Raw genomic sequence first — 20379 nt, 5'->3', positions numbered from 1 at the left:
ACTCATTTTAGCAGAGGACGGTTCAAACAAGCTGTATGGATTTGATGTTCAGTAACCTCAGTCAATGTGATGATGCTAGGCAAGACCAAGATGCCATCTGGAATATTTTTGTTGACACTTCCTCACTTAACACCCGTAGCTCTGAAGGCTTATGATGTTAAAGCCTTAATTACAATGTAGAACCAGGTCTGTAGGAAGTCCATTTTTCCTGGAAGAACGTGGTCCTCAACAACACATAACAGGAGGAACTGCTGCAAGATGTTTCTCCTACAACTTTTTTTTGTTAGGTTTGGTTTTTAATTTTAGGGGTAGAGTCTTAAAATGGCTCACCCAAGAAGATCTACACTCACAGAGCAGTGTCTTAGGCTATGGCTCTAGTGGTCTTCAGAGGTAGGGTTTGATCAACCTTGTGTCATTCATCAGGTATGAAGCAGTCATCTGGCTATGAATGCCTACAATTCATGGGAAATCAAGGTTGCTACTGCTAGTATTAGTTCTAGAGTAATTAGGTATTTTATATAAAATGAGCTTTTATATCCCCACAAAGCCTGCAGAATGTTTGAAGGTTTTTGTTTGGGATATACATGTAAAGAGGAATTCCTTTGGGAAGAAAGTGCTGTGCTTTGGAAGCACAGATCCAAAGGACAGAGTACAGAACCTGTGCGGGTAAAGCAAACAGCTTTATTACAGGCAGAAAGCTCTGTACAGTAAAACAACGTGTGCATATGCATGAAAAAGCTTCTCATCCACTAACTATTCAGAAAGTTGCAGAATGCCATGCATGGTGACCCATGTGGGTCAGTCAAAGGCTAAAATGTTGTAACATCTCAAAGTTTGGTATGGCTCCAAAGGTAAAAGCAAGCTTTTCATCTGAATTGGCTGTTAAAACTGTTTTTGGTTCTGGAAGCTACAGGGATGGATACCATGGGCTGGGTATGCTTTGTTTCTTCCATGCCTCATCTGGAAGGACCATTGATAGGCTTTTGTTGTATTGTGGAAATGGTATCGAGTGAATCTTTCACATCAGATACACTTGGAGTTCTGAGATGAATGCAGACAGCAGCCTTTAAATACATCTATTGCACAGAAATGAGTTCATGTCTGTGGACAGCAGCCAGCTTTCAGAATTCGTAAATGAAATGCTTTCAAAGGAGTAGTGGAAAGCATTCTGAGAAGTGTTCCTGTATACAACCTTGATTTTATGTATCAAGATTTTATATAACTACATAAAATCAATTCTGTATACTTATACGTGTGTCTAGGTCATACAGTTTAAAGCAGCAAGTCAGAACAGGGATGAAGCTGCTGTTCCACACTCCATTGTGTGGTGTAATCCCCAACTGTGAGAATACACTTCTTTTTTTTTTTTTTAATTTCCATGGAAAATTGAGACAATAGCAAATTAGTGTTGCTATAATCCAGAGCAGTTTATTGTGCTTAAACTCGTAGTGTGTTCGCCAGTATCACTGAGCGCTTTATTTAAACCATCCGTGCCTGCAGAGTGCAGTGCTGCTGAGTATGCTGGAATGGGAAACAATGCAGCATAATTGGTGCTATGTGAATTTACAGCCCAGCCTCCTCTCCAGCTCTCTGGACAAGCTTCTCGTTTCTTCCTTCAGTCTTGTCTTCCCTTGTTTTGAAGTATAGGAAAGCCTGATCTCAACCCCTTTGCTCTGTATGGCCATAATTGACCAATGCTCATTAATTTAAGGTTAAGTTTCTATGAATCTTGCTCCCAAGGTACTGAATCCCAGAATTAATAAACATTTGAATTTCTGGTGTGTTTCATTGCACTGCTGAATGCTAGTTGTCTGTCTCCTTCCTTTACAAGTGAAGAGGCTCAGTGCACAGGCAGGTAAAAAAAACTGGTAAAACTCATAAAATATTGCCAAAACTTCTCAATTCGGTATAAAGAAAACCTTGAAGCTCTGCTCCTCTGAATTATTTACTTGATTAGGAAGGGTTTTAGTCTTTCTGTCTTTTAATCTGACTGTAGTTGATGAAAGTTGAGCTCTGACCTAAGGTTTTCATCTCCTCGCCTTGTGTGTGATGCAATCTCTCTCTTGATTTACTGGCAGTGCTGTTTGAATAGCAGCAAACAGATTTACAGGCTAGCATTGATATTTTCAATTTGCAGCTAGTGCTGGTTGACTAGCAGTATAATCTAGCTCGTTAATTGGTTGGGTATGCAGCGTAAAGTTAGTTGAATATGTGTGAAGCAAAACTTGATTTCAGTAAAATGCAAAGGCTTCCACATCCCCATGCTGTTGTCAGCAGTCCAACTCAATTTACTTCTTGTCCTATTCAGAAAGAGGCACCAGCAGACTTAACCAGTGAGTCTTTGAAAGCGTTTGAAGAGATAAGAGCTGTATTTGGGTTGGCAAGCCACCCTGGCCATGAGGCTGGTGCTGGGCTGTGTATTTTGTGTTCAGAGGCCAAAAGTCCTGCTTTCAAATGGGAGTCAGCCAGAGTGCAGCGTTGAAAATGAAGTTCCATCAAAGCTGTGTGTTCTGAGCTTGGGGATTTGAGCAGGAAGAGCAGGCAGGCTCTCATCTGCTGGTGCCTCCTCTCCTACTGCACAGAGTTTATTTTCTAATGAATGGGGAAATCCTTACCGAGCTGAGAGTTCTATGGGAACGTGTGGTTTGACCTTAATGAGTAGTTCTGGTTAATAATTAGTCCAGCAAGTCTCATAATGCAGGGTTTAAGCAACTGCTGAGACATCGATCCTCGTAGTTACCAAATGTTTACAAAAGATGAAATCCCCTGCCCGAACTCATTATTCTTAATCTATCCTATTATTGTTAGCCTTCGTGCAACTTGGTAGTGCCTCTCGTGACATTTCATCCGAAGGCATTTCACAAAAGGGATTAAAATAAATAGTTCCAGTACTGAAGAGCAGGCCAAGCTAAACAAGCAGAAGAGAGAAAAGCAGGAAGCCATTCTGGTGCTGCAGAGAGGGAGAGGAAGGGAGGCTGAAGACCTCAAGAAATCTCAGGTCAGCAGAGTTTCATATGTAGAAACCACCACCATGTCCTGGATCTTGAGGCACAAATGGGAAAGGAGGGTTCATGCTAAGGCTGCTCTTCCTGGGACTGCAATGAAAGACCAATTCATAGAATATCTTAGGTGAGAAGGGACCTTAACAGTCATCTAGTTCCAACCCCATGCCGTGGATAGGGTTGCCACTCACAAGGTCAGGTTGCCCGTGGCCCCATCCAACCTGGCCAGGAATGGATCAACCACAGCTTCTCTGGGCAACATGTTCCAGTACAGGCATGGACTCTTGCTTTATTTCTTACCCCTTGTCTCATGACAGGTCTGCTGTTGACTGCTCATTTTACTAAAATGTCAATGGTCTGCTTAAAAAAAAATCTGATCTTTCTTTTGACTTGACAAATGAGTATTGCACCACTTGATGTTGGTATGGTAGTTGTTGGAGAGGTCAGGGTAGGCTCCCTTCATCCTGCTGGATTTATGGGAGCAAGCTTGTAAGGCTTGCCCTGGAGAAGGAGGGAGTGGTATAAAGAAAGATCATACAGAATTTTAGCTTCCATTTGAAGAAGAAGGGCTGTTTCCAGAACTTAATGCTGTGTAGTGTGTTCTGAAACCTGACCTAGTTGTATTTAATGAACATATCCAGAAGACTTAAATAATATGGCTAGAGGAACCATATTCAGCTGGGACCCTGGAGGGTATTGTGAGGAGACAGAGGGTCTGGCAGCACGAGCAGGGCTGCGGGTATGGCAAAAGAAGTCACAGAGGAGATGTAATTGCCTCTTTCTTCTTCTCAGCTTTAATTTTGAGCCTCTGAACCAGTTTCAGGGAAGACCAGTTTGTGGGGAGGTGAGATGGGAGGGTGTAAATCCATGGGTAATCAAGCTTCCTTGCTTTCACTGCTCACAAAATAACTACTTGTGCTCGGGTTGAATTGTAGGGTCTCTTACTAGAGAAAACGAAATTGGCTTGAGCTCTCAGCACTCAAACCATGTTATTTTGTTTCCCAAATGCCGTGGCTGCTCAGGCTGCAAGACATAGGTACGTTGTCACAATATTTTCCCTCCAAGTAGGCATCCTAGCCTAGCTAGGATAGCTAGCGTGCTACGGATTTGCTGTTTTGCAGGGGAGATGGCTGTGCATCTTAGAGCTAATTAGAGCTTTTTGCAATTCTGGCTCCTGCTGTACTAGGATTTGCTCTTCAGCACTCTGTATTTTCACACAATTCATTGCTGAGTGGAGAAATTTAGGGCGTAGAAGTGCAGTGGAAGACTTTCTATGGTCAGTGCAATGAACAAAAGCCACTCCTGCTCAATTGCTGACGTCCTTGGAGCTCTTGCCTTCCCATGCAATAAGTGCTTGCTGCATATGTCCCCTCCCTGTAAAAGATGTAGAGCTTAAACATGCTCGTGTCTTCAGAAGGAAGATACATGCAGAATGTAGACGTATATTTAAAACTGCCAGTTTAGCTTCATACAAGATGTCTTCTTTATGCAGGTATGCCATTCTCTGCGGGCAGCTGGCAGAACATGAGAGCATCCAGAAGCGCATTCAAACTGGATATATTTTTAAGGTGAGTAAAAGGAGCATGCTGGCTTCTGTGTGTGTTGAGCAATACTTCTGTAGTAGGGTAAGTTAGGAAGACAGTCTCCAGCTCTTACCAGAGGAGCTGTAGGTCTCAAAGGGATGCTGTCAGGAGGGTGGTTTGGGGTGAGGAAGGTGATTCCAGCAAGATGTGCTGGGGCTGAGTGGTTTCACTCTGCGTTTGTGCACACTGTAATGTCAGGGGGAAAAAAAGATGAAGAATGAAAGTCTTTCAAGTAAAATACAATCCCACTGAGAGCTTCAGATGTGAAATTATCACATGGTAATAAGATACCAACATTTCCTGCCTGCTTGTACCCTCCAGTAAGTACCAAATAATGACTTTTCAAAGGCAGCTCATCTGCTTCAGGTTCCTTAATTTGCCTTTCAGCTAAAACTGGGATATAGCAGGGGAAGGAGATGCACCAGTTGCTGCAGAACTGGCCACGTAGAATTAGTAAGTTGGCAGCTGTTCGCATAATCACTAATTTGGTTATGTCAAGGTTAGGAAAAGGAGGTAGAATAAAGTGAAGGGCAGCTTCTTTTTTTTGGCATGTAGTAATTCTTTTCTTTTCATGATAAAATACTGATTTGGGGTTCGCTGAAACATTTTTTAAGAAAATTTGGGATCTCTTGGTCGCTGTAGTTTTCCTGATCACTGATAAATTGTGGGCTTATTCCTTTCCTCTTTCCATACATGCTCATCTGCTCTTGGCTTCTAACAAGAACATAATGTGTGTTGGTGATGATTTTCCATAGGAACACATTGATAAAGCGATTGCACTGAAACCTGAGGACCCAAAGTCTTACTACCTATTGGGCAGGTGGTGTTACCAGGTAAAACAGTTTGATCATACTGATTACTTATTTCTTCCCTGGAATTTAGTTCCTTATTTGAATGAAAGCTAGGTGGATTGAAGCCTTAACCAATGAACACAAGTTTGGGGTTCCAGCCTTCATGTTTTAGTCTCTGCGGGTGGCATGGGAGATGACATGGCAAAGAATGGGCTAAGAAAAGCACTAGCTGCAGACTAGCTTGCTGTTCACCCTGCTTTACTCGGTAAAAACAAACCCCCTTTAAACCTTTAAGCACACATGGATGTGATCAAGGATACTTCAGGGCTGGCAAGTGCTCCTGCACACAGTACAACTCTATAATCCTTTGCATGTGGTTCCTCTGCTACACAAAGTATTGGAAGTATTAGAAGTGTGCTGGTTGCTTTATATTTCTTGACAAGGAAAAGCTCGGAGTCAAATGCCATAAGTCAGATTTAGTGCCTATAAAAAGAAATAAAAAGGCTTGCAGTAACTACTTTTCACTTTATGCAGTTTGGAAGTGCTGTGCTGCTGTCAGAAATGAAGTCACGTGGCAGAGATTGTAGCCGAGGTAATTGACTTGGTTAATTACAGAGGAGCAACTTGCTCAGCCAGTGGAAGCTCTTCACTCTGTTCAGAACTTCCTGCTCAGCCTTACTGCTCTCAGAGCTGCAGAAGCTGAGAAACAGAGGCAGATCCACGCAGAAAGGAGACAGGAGGGCTGCATATGTGCCTTTGCTCTGATACATAGGTGAAAACTGCCAGGAGCTGGTGTGGTTGCACTGAGGAGCTTTGGGATTTCAGACCACCCACGCAGTTGCCCTGCTGTGATACTGAGTTGTAGAGACAAATCCTGTATTTAACATTACGTCTATGGCAGCTGATGGATGAAACTGCAGCAGTATAGGACAAAGAAAAGCAAATCAGGTTTAAATCTGTAGCTGGATTTGGGTGCTTGACCAGAATCTGCTCGTACTACCAAGATTTTTGGCTGTCTCCCAGGTGCCTGAAGCAGCTACAAGAAACCAGATAATTCACTGTCTTTGCATACACGGGTTTGATGGTTTCATCTTGCTGTCTCTGCAGGTTTCCCATCTGGGATGGCTTGAAAAAAAGACTGCTTCTGCTTTGTTTGAAACCCCTCCTACAGCCACCGTACAGGATGCACTGCAAAACTTCTTAAAGGTACTGAGATCTGACACACCGGGGAATCACTAACCTGACAGATGCAATCACAGGCATGGAATTTGAGTACTTGTGTTTTGCTTAAGCTCACCACTCTCCAAGTGCTTCATGATATCTCTCTGTTGACTAGAACCTGTGGAGGAAAAACTGGTGAAAGCAGAAAGTTAGGAGCCTCTATTGTAGAACAGCCAGATGAAAGAACATGATTTACAAGAGCTCAGAACTAGATCCAGAGCACTCCAAATATTTTCAAAGGGTTTTGTTTTTCCTTCTAAAAGCTACAAAAGCTGATGAATTCGTTGCTTGGTGCTAAATGCATATGGCCTGTACTCTTTTCATGGTCTTGTAAGATCTGTTTAAGCTCATCTCTGGGAGCACTCGCATAGGCAGTCATAATGTTTTGTCACTTTAATTTCCCTCAGAATATTTTAATAAAGGCCTCTGATTAGGTTCTCCAGACTTCTGAACAGAAGTTTTTAAGCTTTCAGAGGCAGACATGTATTTCTTGACATACATACCCCTCTGATGAAATGTTACAGAAACAAACTGCCCTACCTCTTTACAACTCATAGATTGGGCCAGCAGTTCTGCAGAGTGTTAGGGGCTGTCAGATTTTTATCAATTCCTTATCATTTTGCCTAAATGTTAAGGGTAAGTTTGTGGTAGGTGCCTTCCATAGGCAGTCTGCTTTTCAGCCTCATTTTAGCCAAAATGATTAAATCATTTCAGTGAGAACTTTGAAGCAAAGTGTGTTCTTTCTTCTCGATACAGAAAAAAGCTGGTTGTTCCTCTTGATGAGTTAGAATGCCTAAGTGGTTTGAAACAGGAATTTGGATTTTTCTGAGCTTTTAGCTTTGGTCACACCCTGAACAAGTGCACTTCCCACGTGCTCAGCAGAACCCATTTCAGCATTCAGCCACAGTTGGCCCATTCCAGGGGAATGGGAATCATCCCAAGAATTGCAGCTCTGGGCTACTCACAAGCTGAGCTAGGTCTAAAAGCAGACAGCAGAATTAAGAAGAGGAACACTGTCTGCTCTGAGCTCTTGGTGCTTGCTCTCATACCCGTGTTCTGATGTCTTGGTTGCATGCATTGTGAAATTTGAGCATAGATAGGACACAGGGTGCAACAAAGGGTTTGCTTGCAGTGGAACAAGAAAAGCAGGAGGGCTTTTAGTAACCCAGCCAGGCTAGCCTATGAAAAGTGATGCATGGCTTTGAGAAAGTGGGGCTTCCTCATCTAATGAAGAGGTGTAAAAATTTGAAACAGCTTTCAAACTGTCCTTTGCATATCCTCATGTTTGCTTCTCTCTGCCTGACCCTTTCCCTCTGCTGTTCTAGGTCGAGGAGCTAAGCCCAGGCTTTTCCAAAGCAGTAAGAATGTACATTGCCAAGGTAACCTATCGCTTTATTGAATACAGTCATATGCTTCCAGGATAAGAAGTATTCATCTTAAAAAAACATGTATGCTTCTTTGGATGGGTTGTGGTACACGCACTTAAATTACTCCATGCAGAAGCAAGATTTTATAAGTTTTGGATTTCTGTGATGTATACAGGAAGTGCATCATGAGGAAGAAGTTAAGTATTAAATGTGTCTCTGTTTTACCAATCAACCTACATACAGAATTTATTTCATAGTGTGTTGTTAAAGGAAACAAAGGCAGCCAGAGAGGAGAACTCTGTAGGAGATGTGGTGGCCTTCACACCTGCTGGATCATACATTGTTGCTCATTATAATATCTGCTCAGTGATGAGACTATGTAAATTAAGTGATGTATATGTAAACCAGCAAGCCTTTTGTTTCTGACAGCTTGTGTACCCTGATGGATGTGCTCTTGATTGCATCTTGCTCTGTTTGTAAATATGGCCAGCAGTCATGCCAACTCAAAGTCACTCCCTGAATGTCTTGTAAAGAATTAGAACTTCTTTTCAAGGAAGCTGCAGCAGCAGCAAATTCTTGCAAATCATGACCTGAATGAATTTTCAGAGTTGATGTAAAAGAAATCCAGATCTCACCATGGCTAAATTATAACCTGCATGAGCCAATACATTATTACTGGGCTAATAGTTCACCACATGTCTGGCAGATGTGGCTGAGCTTCAGAAATACTCCGCAAATCAGCACAGAAGTTAATAGGAGTACTTCAATCTATTTGGTTTTATTTATTTATTTTTTTACCCAGTCTGAGTCGGTCATTTTGGATCACATCCTTCATCACAAAATTGTAATAGTTCCGTTTGTATCTCCTTTATTTTCCGGGAAACAGTGCTCTAATGGGTCAAGCTTCAAAAGAATAAAGAATTGAGATTTATAGTCATCTGCTGATAGTTTTGACTGATGCTCAGGGACACAAGACTCTCAAAGGCTCCGAGGATGTCCATGACTCCCTCTGTTCTGAATTCAAGAGGTGCAGCAATTTGGCAGTACTCACTGCAGAGCAGATTGTTCTGAAAGAGAACTAATGCAGGAAAATCACCAAAATGCTCATAACCTGTTGTCATGATCCTAAATGAACGCTGGCTTTTTGAGGCAACTGCAACAGTGATTAGCTGCTGCTGCTTAGCAGCCACTTCCTTCTAGCATGCTGATTTTGCTGTCCCCCATTGCCTCCATGACCATGACTCTCTAGGCACCAGAACCCTTTGTGTTACTTAGAGCTGTCTGTTTCTGTGCTGCTTGAGAAGCTGATGATGAAAGATGTGAAACCTCAGAGGCTTGTAAAGATGAGACGTTAAAGTGCCTGCATTTGGACCTGATTTTCAAAGGCCTGGGGAGTTAAAGCTTCATCATGATGATCTGCTGTCGGTGTAGAAGTTCTACAGTGAAAGCAGTGTGAGGAATGGTGGCTGTGCCAGTGGAAATAAGAATAGTGGAAGATGCTAAAAATCACAGGGAGACCTTAAAATCTTCTGCCAAAAAGATCTCCTTGTCCAAAACATATAAAAAAAAAAAAAAAAGAAAAAGAAAAATCTAATATTCCATAACTTGATGATAATTATCAAGCCTGAAACTACACTGCGCAGATGCCTAAGAGAGAAATAATCCTTTTTTTATCAGTTGTCAGTTACAGAATTGCTCAGTTACTTTCTGCTGCCTGTTTCATCTTTTGTTCCCCCTGTTTAACTCTCCTCACGTTGTCGTTTTTCTTTCAGTGCTACAAGGACATGGGGAACAACTCTGCAGCTCTTCTCTGGATGAATCTTGCTTCAGAACTGCCAGTTAACACTAAAGAGGTATAGGATTATTTTCCAAGAGAGAAAAGAAACTAAAACTAATTTCATGTTGTATGCATTTGACCCTTCAAATCAGATATGGTTATGTAAAATCCTCTGCATATTTGCTATGTGGCAAAATTAACCATGGGGAAATTTTCTAAAATCCCAGTCATTTAACTTAAGGTCAAGGCTTCCTCTGGCAATCTGACTTGGCATGGGTGTTCACTGTTCCACTCAACATGATAGGCTGCATTTGCATTAAGGTGTTAATTGCTAAAGGTAAGCTGAATGGTTTCAGTTTAAGACTTTTGATTTTCAGTTTAAGCTCTTAAATGGGGTATTTTAGGCATTCTCTGAGATAGACCCAAAGAACTGAAGGATGAAGACATTTTTGCACCTTAGTCATCTAGTAGTTTCTATCTGTTGCTTTTAAAGCTCTTGGTGCCAGGTGGGCTCCTAAGCTCCTCCAAGTTGGGTCAGGTCAGGAGTCTGCGTGTGCTGCCCAGCATTTGCTTTTTTATATCTGGGATATTTACTTGCACAGGGTTTCAGAGAGCAGAACGTACTGCATTTTAGAAACTGCCACGTGGTTGTGTTTCCCATCTGGGAGCTCTTTTCCACTTTTTCCTTTGCACTTTTTCTGTTAAGGTGAAACTGTATAGAAGGTGCCATCCAATTAGTGCCAGGTAGAAACTAAATAAAAACACTTGTGATATCAATCTGCTGTTCTTGCACGGTCAAGAAAAATGCAGCAATGTGACCAGGGTCCTCCATATCTCACACCTTCAGCCTTAGTCCGATGGAATCCTGGGTGTAAGGCAGAAGTATATGCCAGATTTTCCTGCCACTCTGTTTTTAAGGCCATCTTTAGTCTCTGGGTTGCTGTAGCAAAAGTACTGTGCTGAAATTCACAGCACAGGTGTGCAGTAAATCTTGGCCCACCATCTGTCAGTGCCGACTTGCCTGTGCTACCACCTGCAGGGCACTGGCCAGTACTGCTGCTGGGAAACCAGGGCAGCAAGCAGAAAAAATATCCCTTCTTGCAGAAGGAAATATCCCAGCTCTGCCAGATGAGGAGCCTCCTCGCCATCCGCTTCTTGGAAATCACTCCAGACAGAGTTGGAATGGCATATCAGATAAATAGAGGATTTTTTTTTTCTCTTTATGTATTGGAGGCGTAAGGATTAATCCAGGAAAGCACTGAGATTTTCAGAAAAGAGCAGCCAAGAGCTGTGGGCAGAAAAGTCAGGAACAGTTAACTCTCTTCTGATCTGAAATTTAAAGTGGGAGTTCAGTGAGGATGCCAGTATTTTAGTGGCTTTGGCTGGTGGAGTCTTTGGAAATGTTAAAGCTCGTTTCATCCCAAAGAGGCAATCAAATAATTTCCATCAGACTGAGAAGGGTAAGAAAAAAAAAAAAGGGTATTTGACTGGGGTAGCAGAGTCCCAGAGGGAGCTAAGGTTTGAAATCCTCTGTTCTGGTTTTCAGTTCTCTCAAAAGGAAACATAAGATAAATTTGCTTTGATATTTGGAGAATTTTAATAGGCTGCTGAGAGACAAGTATGAAAAGGGAGGCATTAGGAGGAAAAACATAAGGCTAGGCTATACTTAAAACCTGGTGTAGGGTTGGAGAAGAAAAGGGAAATTATCTTTTTTAATTACATTGAATTAGCCCGTGTATTAATGCCTTGTGTTGCGTTTCCAGGATTCAGAAACTGAGAGAGAACTTGAGGAGATGCGATCAATCTTGGGTGAATAAGAGCAGAAGAGCTCACTCCACTCAACGCTGCACAGACAATAAAATCCCATTGGAAGGGGTTTCATGATCCCAACAGGTTTGGTTGCACAACGTGGATAAGCCAGAGGAGCTGCCAGGAGTTCACACTCAGCATTCACATCAGCTCTTCCAGGAAAGCATCTCGGTGGGATTTAATGAGATAAAAGTTTGTGTCATTTCCCTACTGAGAGCACAGCGTATGTTTGTTTGCTTTTAAAATTCCTTAAGAAAAAAGGCCAAATAGTCAAAAAGTCAACCAGATATAAGCATGTAGGAGTATATATACATACATACGTGTGTATGATGGCTGAATTTCAGGTCTGCTTGCTGATGAGCTTCCTGGGGAAGTCCTCAGCAGACATTTTTTCTCTCATTTGACTGTTTTCTCTTTTCCTTTCTAAAACATACTCACTGGAATCAGTTGGAATAACTGATTGCATCTTTGCATAGACGTCCTGCTGAGAGAAAGGTGAGTCAGTGGGTGTTGCGAGGCTGATTTTTAGCACCCTGATGCACTGCAGGCCATGGGAGTTCCTCGCTTCTCTCAGCCTCTTGTTTCAAATGGGCACTGACACGATGGCTTGAGGAAAGGCCACTACAAAAAAAGGACTACCCTGACTTAAGTGAGTTGTCAGTCCTTTCTTTCTTGCTGTGAAAAAACTGATGGTGGTGTCCAAAACACAGTCCTGTTGGTCCTGTCTGGTTATACCTAAACTACCTTCCTGGTTTTCTGTTGAGGAGAAACCAGCACTGCTCCTTACAGTGAGAAAATACTGAGGGACCAAGAAGAAGATGTTGTTCACAAGAAGAACTTCATTTTTAAGAGGTGCAAGAACAGCAAGTAATGAGGTATTCAACTTCAGGACTTTCTCCTAGTGACACCACTCAGACAAGAGCAAAAACTTGGTGTGTCCCTCCAAACTATGCAGCTATGGTTTAGATATAGCTTAGCACTTGTTTATCAGTGTAACACTGGTTACAGGAACAGGAATACTCTGTGGCAGAGCTGACACTTGGCTGTATATTCCTCCAGTTCTTGTTGACCAACGCACTGGCACTGAGAAAACAGAGCTGGCAGCTGACATTTTCTCTGACAGCTTCTGGATACCAAACAGAGAAAGTAAACTTTGCTGTATGCTGACAAAAAGGGTGAAAAGCAAAAACAACGTTCAGAAACGTCCCAAAGATGAGCGAGGCTTTGCTTTGTATCCCTGCACATTCCAGCTTTTCCCCCTCGATGTTACTTTCATAAAGTAGATGTGTAGCAGATTCAAGCCTACAGACTTTCCAGCTTACACATTTGACACTTTTTAGCTGTTTTTATTTTGGTCCAAATGGAACTCTCTACAATTTTGAGTTGCTTGAGACTATACGTATGATTCTTGCAGAGAGCTGAATCCTACCAGGCTGAATTGATCGCCAGATCATTGCCAAAAGATACCAAAAGTCCACAGCTTTTCTTACTTGCAGGCCTTCACCTGTTGTCTAACTCTTCAAAAGTATAAACCATCAGAGGTGGTTTTGAATTATTAGGTATTTTCTGGAGATAGCTTACATGTTGTGTTTTCAAAGATGTAATTTCTCCTCGTTTTTCGTTTCTTTCTTGGTTAATGTCTGTTCCCATACAGTGAGCAACCATAAGCTTGAGAGAAGAAAATGCTGCTTTGTTTTTCTGCTTTGGATCCTGTCAGTGTTTCACATTGTGTCCCATGTATGTTCACTGGGGTGATGATGTAAATCCCCCTAGCTTTAAAAGGGTCATGGACAAGGAGAGAGTTCAATTACTTGTCAAGGTGCCTTATGGATGGAAGGATGACTTCAGATGGTAGAGTGCTGGGAAAACAGAGCTTTGGGTTACAGACTAAACAAAGCCTGTTTGGAAACGAATGCCAAAGTCTCATTTTTCTTACTGGTAGAAGCTTAAGTGAGGGAGTCTCTCCCTCCTGTCTGTACTTCAGTAGCTTTCAGACAACGCAGAAATCAAGGTTTCTTTAATTTTGCACGTACTCTGCAGATTAATCCCAAAGTACAATGTGAATTTCTCAAAGATGCCTGCAGTGTACACTCCCAGAAATAGGATTTTCGTAGTAAAGGACTCTGGCTGTTTTTCTAGGCTTATTGCAGGGTAGGACAGAACAATTTCCTGAGCTAGGCTGACTTGGGAAACACACTTCCCTGTGGCTAAACTATGATACTAAAGAATAACTGAAGCTGTTTAACTAATTTATCCTCACTGTGGTGGTCTGTTTGAGATAAGATATTTGTAATCAAGGAGAAGGCAATCCTGCTTGAAGTTTCCTGCATCGCTGTCTTGTTTGTTGTGTTGGTACATAGGTGAAGAAACCCAACAGTCAGGAGGAAGTCTTCTGAAGTATTGTGGTGTCTGTATGTGTGGTGGTGTGCTGGAATATTATGGGAAGGTAACATGTAAAATTATTGTTTATATATCACTGTTTATATATATATGTTTATAACAGCGTGGGTTACACCTGTAGCACATTTTTGATGTAAATACCATGACTACTGCTTTTGTTTCTAAATGGCACCAAAGTAATACAAGCACACGTTGTGGTGAGCAGTGTGCTCCAGGTGAGGTTGTTTTTCAATAAATGTGAGTGATCCGTTGTGACCAACTATGAGTATTCTGTGCTCCGCTTTCATGGCCTGGAGGCCATCTCCATCAGCTCCAGACAGAAGCCATAAACAACGGGCTTGCAGGCTGTGCTTAGCGTTGCTTTTGAGACTTTTAGACCTCCTGGCAACCCTTGTCTCATTGTGTTCCAAATTACTGTGCAGAGAGAGTGAATGATAGCACCAGCCGTACTTCTTCGTTCCTTAAAATTCACTGACCTGAGGAGTACTGATTGATAGCATAGTTGCATTAAGGAGCAGTTGTAGTGGGAAACAACATTTGAACTGCCTAATGGAGTAGATAAGAGTGATTTGGCTGTGTTAACTTGCTCTCACATTAATCACATACCGTCCCTGGGAGAACGCTGGAGCCATGTGCAATCACGAGCATGAAAGAAGTCCTCTCCCAGCAAGCAATGGATGAAATCATAGAATCATTAAGATTGGAAAAGACCTCAAAGATCATCTTGTCCAGCGGTCAACCCATCACCACCACCACGCCCACTAACCACTTCCCCAAGTGCCACATCTACACATTTCAAGGCAGCTTTGTCTTTCCATGGTGCAGAATTAGGGCTGTATTCAGCGTGCAACTTCTCTGTAGTCTCTTTCCTTTAATTTCCTTCTTAAGGTGAAATAGTAGCATCTTCTAGTGCACCGAGCCACCTTACGGAGCCCTTGGCTTAGCCTCATGGAAGGTGTGGCACTGAGGACAGCAGCCCAGGAGAGGACGTGTAGGTACACTGTTGTTCAGCATAAATCTCTTTGACTCTAGGACCCCTAGAAGACTTTTTAAGTGACATTTTGCAATACTTGAGTGTTAGCAATCAAATGAGTGCTTTGTCTGCTCCAATCATGCTTGACTGTGGATAGGAGAACACAGCTAGAAAAATGTTTTCAAGTCACTTCAGCATCGCAGAGAAGAGGGTCAGCACTGACCTATGGCTTGGGACTGGGTCATCAATTGAGAACGGGGGATTTAAAAGTAGGCAAGTTCTGTTTGGAAGTTGGTTTCCAATAATTAGAACATACCAGAGATGTGACCACCTCCCCAGTGTTCTGGGAAACATCTGACTCAGTATTGGAGTAGGAATGTCAACATTGCTTCCTACCAGGAATGGCACAGTCATTCTAACTCCCACCTTGGCTTCAAGATTTCTGCAAATTCCAAATTTCTTTGGTTCAATGACATCTGTAGCTCCTTGGAAATTCCCTGGCAAAGGCTGACCTGCTGAGATGCTTGGTTTGAGGGAGACCCTGAAATGGGAGGATTGCAATAGGCTTGCCATCTTGTTTTTTACAGCAAGTCTTACTGCCACGTGGCAAAGCAATGGGTTGATGTAGGTGAACTGTCATTATTTTCCTTAGAGTTATTTAGCACGAGCCTGTTTCAGAGTCCCCTGAGTATTATAATAAACTTTTTTTGCAGCAGTACATACATTGACTTTGCTGATGTTGGCATACAAAGCACACACAGTAAAACCAGGCAAAAAGCTGACCATATTTTAACTTTTTAATGGAAGTTAAAAATCGGGGGAGAAGGGATAAATTGGAACGCTGCTACTGTTTGCTGTAGACCTGTGATGCTTCCACGGGTTTTGCTTGCAGTCTCAGTTGGGCATGCAAACATGATCTCAAAAACTTCAGAAGGCAGAGATTAGTTCTCTGAGTAAGGCTTCTTTAAATGTTGCTTTCCATGAGATAGAAGCGTAAGGGCTCAAAGGTCGTGAAGGAAGACAATGCAATGCACAACTGGAGATGGAGAGTCCCCATCATTATAAATGCATCCCGTAACAAAGGTCAGCTTCCTATTTACTGGGCTGATGTCAGCTTGACTGATGGAGAAGTTAAAGGCCCTTGGGATAAGGTTTAAATAATCATTTCTGAGAAGCAGATTGGTGTAGGCTCCCTGTGCTTGGGTTGCAGAGAATTGTTTAGAAGGAAAGATTAATAATGCACCGATTGCTTTTCTTCTTAATGAAAGGGTTAGTCCCGCAGCTGGATCTCTTGTGCGTCTTCTGCTAAATGATAGAGGTCCTATTCCAGCATTTCAGTGGCTTGGAAACTGCGGGGAAAGCCGTGCAGCACCTGCTTGCGTGTGAATGTGACTGTAATCGTGGATGAGGAGTGGGAATGGGTTTGGACACAGGGGACTGTAAATACGCAATGCATTTCCTGGCGTCGCGCTTCCAAAAATCATATTTCCTGGCAGCGTCTCCCCCTACATTTGAGAACCGGGGTGGTCAAAACATTGCAAAATCCTTCGAGGAAGTGCTGTAAGCAGCTTCCACCCCCCGCGAGCTGCAGCCGCACGCTTTGTGCCGCCAGCGTGCACTCATTGGAATGATTTCTGGACACCGTCAAACGCGTGCACCTCAATCTCCACAATTTGGGTTAAAAGCACCAATTTTCTGTGACTTACGGGTAAGGTGGGAACTGGAGTTAGAAGGAAAGACAGACGTGGCACCATCTGCTGAAGTGTGGCTTCAGCCAAGGGTGTTTTCCCCCGCTTTGGCATTAGTTGAGCGGAGTACACGAATGTTTAGTGTTAACGATGGGGATATAAGAGCTGTGGCCCTGTATTGCCTGAAGACCCACAGGGAATAGTAGTAGGCATGAGGAATAAATGAGCAGTATTTATCAGTGCACTCTTCTCATCTCCAGCATCTCAGTGCTGTAGTATTTCCAATGAGCAGGAATATGGAGCCAGGATGGGAGCCAAGGAGGAGAAGCAAAGCACAGCCGGTGTGCCAGTGGGTTCACATGGAGCTGTAAACGTGAATCTGATCTTCTGGCTTTGACTCAGATCAGTGTGGATGCCTTCGCTTTGTGCCAGTTCCCATCAGGTTACAGTGGGCATCTTGGTTCTGTTGACCATCCATGGTAGGTAGCACTGGTGTGAGGCAGACTTGGAAATACCCGCATGCTCTGAGATGCTGTTAAGAGGAGGGCTGAGTTGGTGAGGATGTATTCAAATCTTCCCAGATAATTAAATCTCATCTTCGGTAGAGCTTCTGGAGGAAGGTGAGTTTGCTGTTAGTAAATTGTCATGAGGAGGTGATTTATCCCATCCTCTGTAGCTCCTTGGGGTGACCACGCTGTGGTGGCACTGAGATGAACATGATGGTAGCTTGGGTGGAGACTGCTCTCAGTTTTGGGGATGGTATATTTCCCTATTTTAGAGCCAGCTCTATTAACTTAGGTTGGACATGTTCACCTGCATTATTCTTAAATATGGGTGAGAAAGACCATGCGATGGCATTGGTAGCATACAGGCAATAGCAGCTACCCAACCTCAGTGTACTGTCTGGGTGCACAAAGGAATGATGACCCCCCCCCAGAACAGAGGATTTCTTTGCATTTGCAGGTCATGCTTCCAGATGCCATCCAGGAACATCTAGGGGAAAAAAAAATCTTATCTTTGGAGAGGGGCCATGTCCCATTTCTGCTAAGCATCTCAATGTAAGCTGCCCAGTGGCTCTTTCCACTTAAAGCTAAAGGTTCATAGAGAAGAAACACCATTCCCTAGTTATTTCTCTACCCCAGCAGATGTACTCCCATCCCCTTCAAAACTCCTTCCACTTGATGTCATATGGGGTAAGTTTAGGTTGGGTATCAGGAATAACTTTACTGAAAGGGTGGAATAGGGAGATGGTTGAGTCACCATCCTTGAATGTGTTTAAAAACCATTTGGATGTGGTGCTCAGGGACATGATTTAGTGGAGGGTTGTTAGGGTAGTATGGTTAGGCTGCGGTTGGAGTTGGTGATCGTTAAGGTCTTTTCCAACCTGAGCAATCCTATGATTCTATGGCATGGAGTATCCCTCTCGGCAGTTTAAGTCAGCTGTCGTAATTCTGTTCCCTCCCAGCTCCCTGGGCCTTTCACTGCAAATGGCTTTGCCTTACTACAAAACAGCTTAGCAGCAACTATAAACAGCAGTGTATTATCAACGTTGTTTTTCTCCTAGAATCAAAATGTAGCAACGTATCAGACACAAATCCCTCCCAGCTGAAGCTAGGACTAGTGGGAATTGGGAGCATGAGGGCAAGGTGTGCTCCTGGGTCAAACTGATGGGGCCGTGCTGCGGGACAAGACCTGTCCAGGCTGCCACGGCTGACTAGTCCATAAACTCAAGTCTCAGTGATGAGGTTCCCCCAGCAGCTTCCCTTGCTCCACCATGGCTTTCCCCGAGTTCTGAAGTACATCCTCTACGAATGTCTCACTCCTGCTAGAAGGAGATAAAATCACTTCTTGCTGCACCTTGGGATACCAAGGGAGAGGGTCCAATTTCTGCACTTCTGACCTGTCTTGGGGAGGAGAGCTCAGGGGTATGTGCAATGCAGCTATAGGTACAAACGATGCTCCAGCCACCCCACAAAGAAAATGAGCAGAGTCAGGTCCTGTGTCAAAGGTGTTTATTGCTGCGGGGACTCACTGCCATTGGCACTACGAGGCAGCAGGAATCACTAGCGTGCAAGGCAAGGTGTCCCCTGCCACCCTGTTGATGACCCTCGGCTGGATGGGCCATCATGGCTGGATGAGCAGGGGGAGCCTCGGCCGCACGTTGACGGTGAAAGGCAGTGGCTTCAGCGCCAGCCCATGGATGCAGTCCATGGTGAGGTGCTCCGCTGGGTTGGCGTGGAAGGAGCACTGGTGGAGGAGGATGGCGGTGAAGAGGAAGATCTGGAGCTTGGAGAGCTGGTCACCAATGCAGCGCCGCTGGCCAGCCGAGAAGATCATCACGCTTCCGGCCCGCTCACGGTCCAGGCGCTGCTGCTTGTCCAGGAATCGCGTGGGGTCGAAGCGCTGTGGCTCGGGCCACTTGCTGCAGTCGTGGTTGACTGACCACTGGTTGACAAAGACCACAGTGCCCTTAGGGATGCTGAAGCCCTCGAGCTCCACATCAGCCGTGGTGGCATGTGGAATGGTGATGGGCACAAAGCTGCTGTAGCGCAGCGTCTCGTAGATGAAGGCCTCCAGAAGGGGCAGATGGGGTCGGTCCTCAGCTGTGGGCAGCCGGCTGCGTCCCACCACCCGATCCAGCTCAGCCTGAAGGTCCTGCTGGACCTGCGGGTGCTTCAGCAGCAGCAGGATGATCCATGAGAGCGCCGTGGACGTGGTGTCCTGCCCCGCGCCAAAGATGTCGGTCATGGCACCTTCCACGTCCTCAGGTCCCAGCCCATCAGGGGACCCACCACCACGCTCTACAGAGGCGATCATGACATCACTGATGTCACGGACTGCCCGCCAGTCAAAGGTCTGGCGGTGCTGTGCCACCTTGGCCTGCACAAAGCCGTGCAGCTCCCGGTTGAGGGCCTGGAAGTCACGGTAGACATGACGGACGGGGTTGGGGAAGCGCAGGAGCCAGGGCAGTACATCTACCAGACTGCCAGCCCCCACCGTCTGCCCAAAGCGGTCATTGCGGCCAAGCAACGCGGTGAACTCGCCGTCAGCGTGGTCATAGCGGCGGCCAAAGCAGAGAGCGCAGAGGACATTGGCGTTGGCCACCACTAAGAGCGGGCAGGGCTGGAAGTAAGCACCACCCTGGCTGTGCCTCAGGAAGAGCTGCACCAGGTCACCCGCCTCGGCCGCCACGTGCCGCTCCACCTCAGCCACCGTTGAATGAGCCCTTAGGGCAGTGTGGGCCAGCCGCCGCCGTGCCCGCCATTGGGGCGTGCAGCCCCCAAAGGCGATGCTGCGCCCACCTGACACCAGCCCGAAGGAAGGGAAGTCAGGCCGGCCGGCGAAGCGCGTGCCCAGCCCCACCAGCGCCCGCCGGATGGCCGCCTCGCCATTGAGCACCACCACCCGGTGCCGGCCCAGGCGCAGCTGGAAGATGGCTCCATAGCGGCACGCCATGCGCATGAAGGTGAGGTGGGGCAGGCGGCCCATCTGCAGGACGTTGCCCACCAGAGGCCACGCGAAAGGACCCGGCGGGCTCTGGCCACGAGTGGCCTTGTGGCGAGTCCTGGCGAGCAGCAGGATGGCAGTGAGCACGACGGCAATGAGAAGAAGGGCAGAGTGAGGCGACAGCACCGGCGCCATGGCCGCCCCGTTGGGGGTCCCCATCGCACTCATGGCTGCAGCTGCTCTGCAGTGGAGGCTGGGGATCGACGCGGCTTTATGGCTGCCTCCAAGGGGGCCGAGCCTCTCCTCCCCCCAGGAGGCCGC

General features: G+C 45.0%; 2 protein-coding genes across 2 annotated transcripts in view; one reads left to right on the top strand and one right to left on the bottom strand.

Annotated features, from left to right (window-relative positions):
* RMDN3 (regulator of microtubule dynamics 3) overlaps window positions 1-14209 on the top strand; it is a 31584-nt gene extending 17375 nt beyond the window's left edge. Inside the window, exons 7-12 of the mRNA XM_420936.8 lie at window positions 4495-4570; window positions 5341-5418; window positions 6484-6582; window positions 7923-7976; window positions 9737-9817; window positions 11505-14209. Coding sequence (XP_420936.3) covers window positions 4495-4570; window positions 5341-5418; window positions 6484-6582; window positions 7923-7976; window positions 9737-9817; window positions 11505-11558 — 442 coding nt within the window. The 3' untranslated portion in view covers window positions 11559-14209. The remainder of the gene's footprint in view (window positions 1-4494; window positions 4571-5340; window positions 5419-6483; window positions 6583-7922; window positions 7977-9736; window positions 9818-11504) is intronic.
* A 4399-nt stretch (window positions 14210-18608) lies between these two features.
* Window positions 18609-20345, bottom strand: CYP1C1 (cytochrome P450 family 1 subfamily C polypeptide 1). Its single transcript, NM_001309454.2, has one exon. The coding sequence runs from the start codon at window positions 20284-20286 to the stop codon at window positions 18736-18738; it is 1551 nt and encodes a 516-aa protein (NP_001296383.2). The 5' UTR covers window positions 20287-20345; the 3' UTR covers window positions 18609-18735.
* Window positions 20346-20379: the final 34 nt, after the last annotated feature.

Source organism: Gallus gallus, chromosome 5, assembly GCF_016699485.2.
Source record: "Gallus gallus isolate bGalGal1 chromosome 5, bGalGal1.mat.broiler.GRCg7b, whole genome shotgun sequence".
Taxonomy (NCBI): domain Eukaryota; kingdom Metazoa; phylum Chordata; class Aves; order Galliformes; family Phasianidae; genus Gallus; species Gallus gallus.
Note: the sequence above shows the minus strand (reverse complement) of the source record. Positions and strands in the feature narration are given on the sequence as shown.

Excerpts from the sequence above, each read along its gene's own strand:
- CYP1C1 (NM_001309454.2), bottom strand. The coding sequence starts at position 20,286 with ATGAGTGCGATGGGGACCCCCAACGGGGCGGCCATGGCGCCGGTGCTG.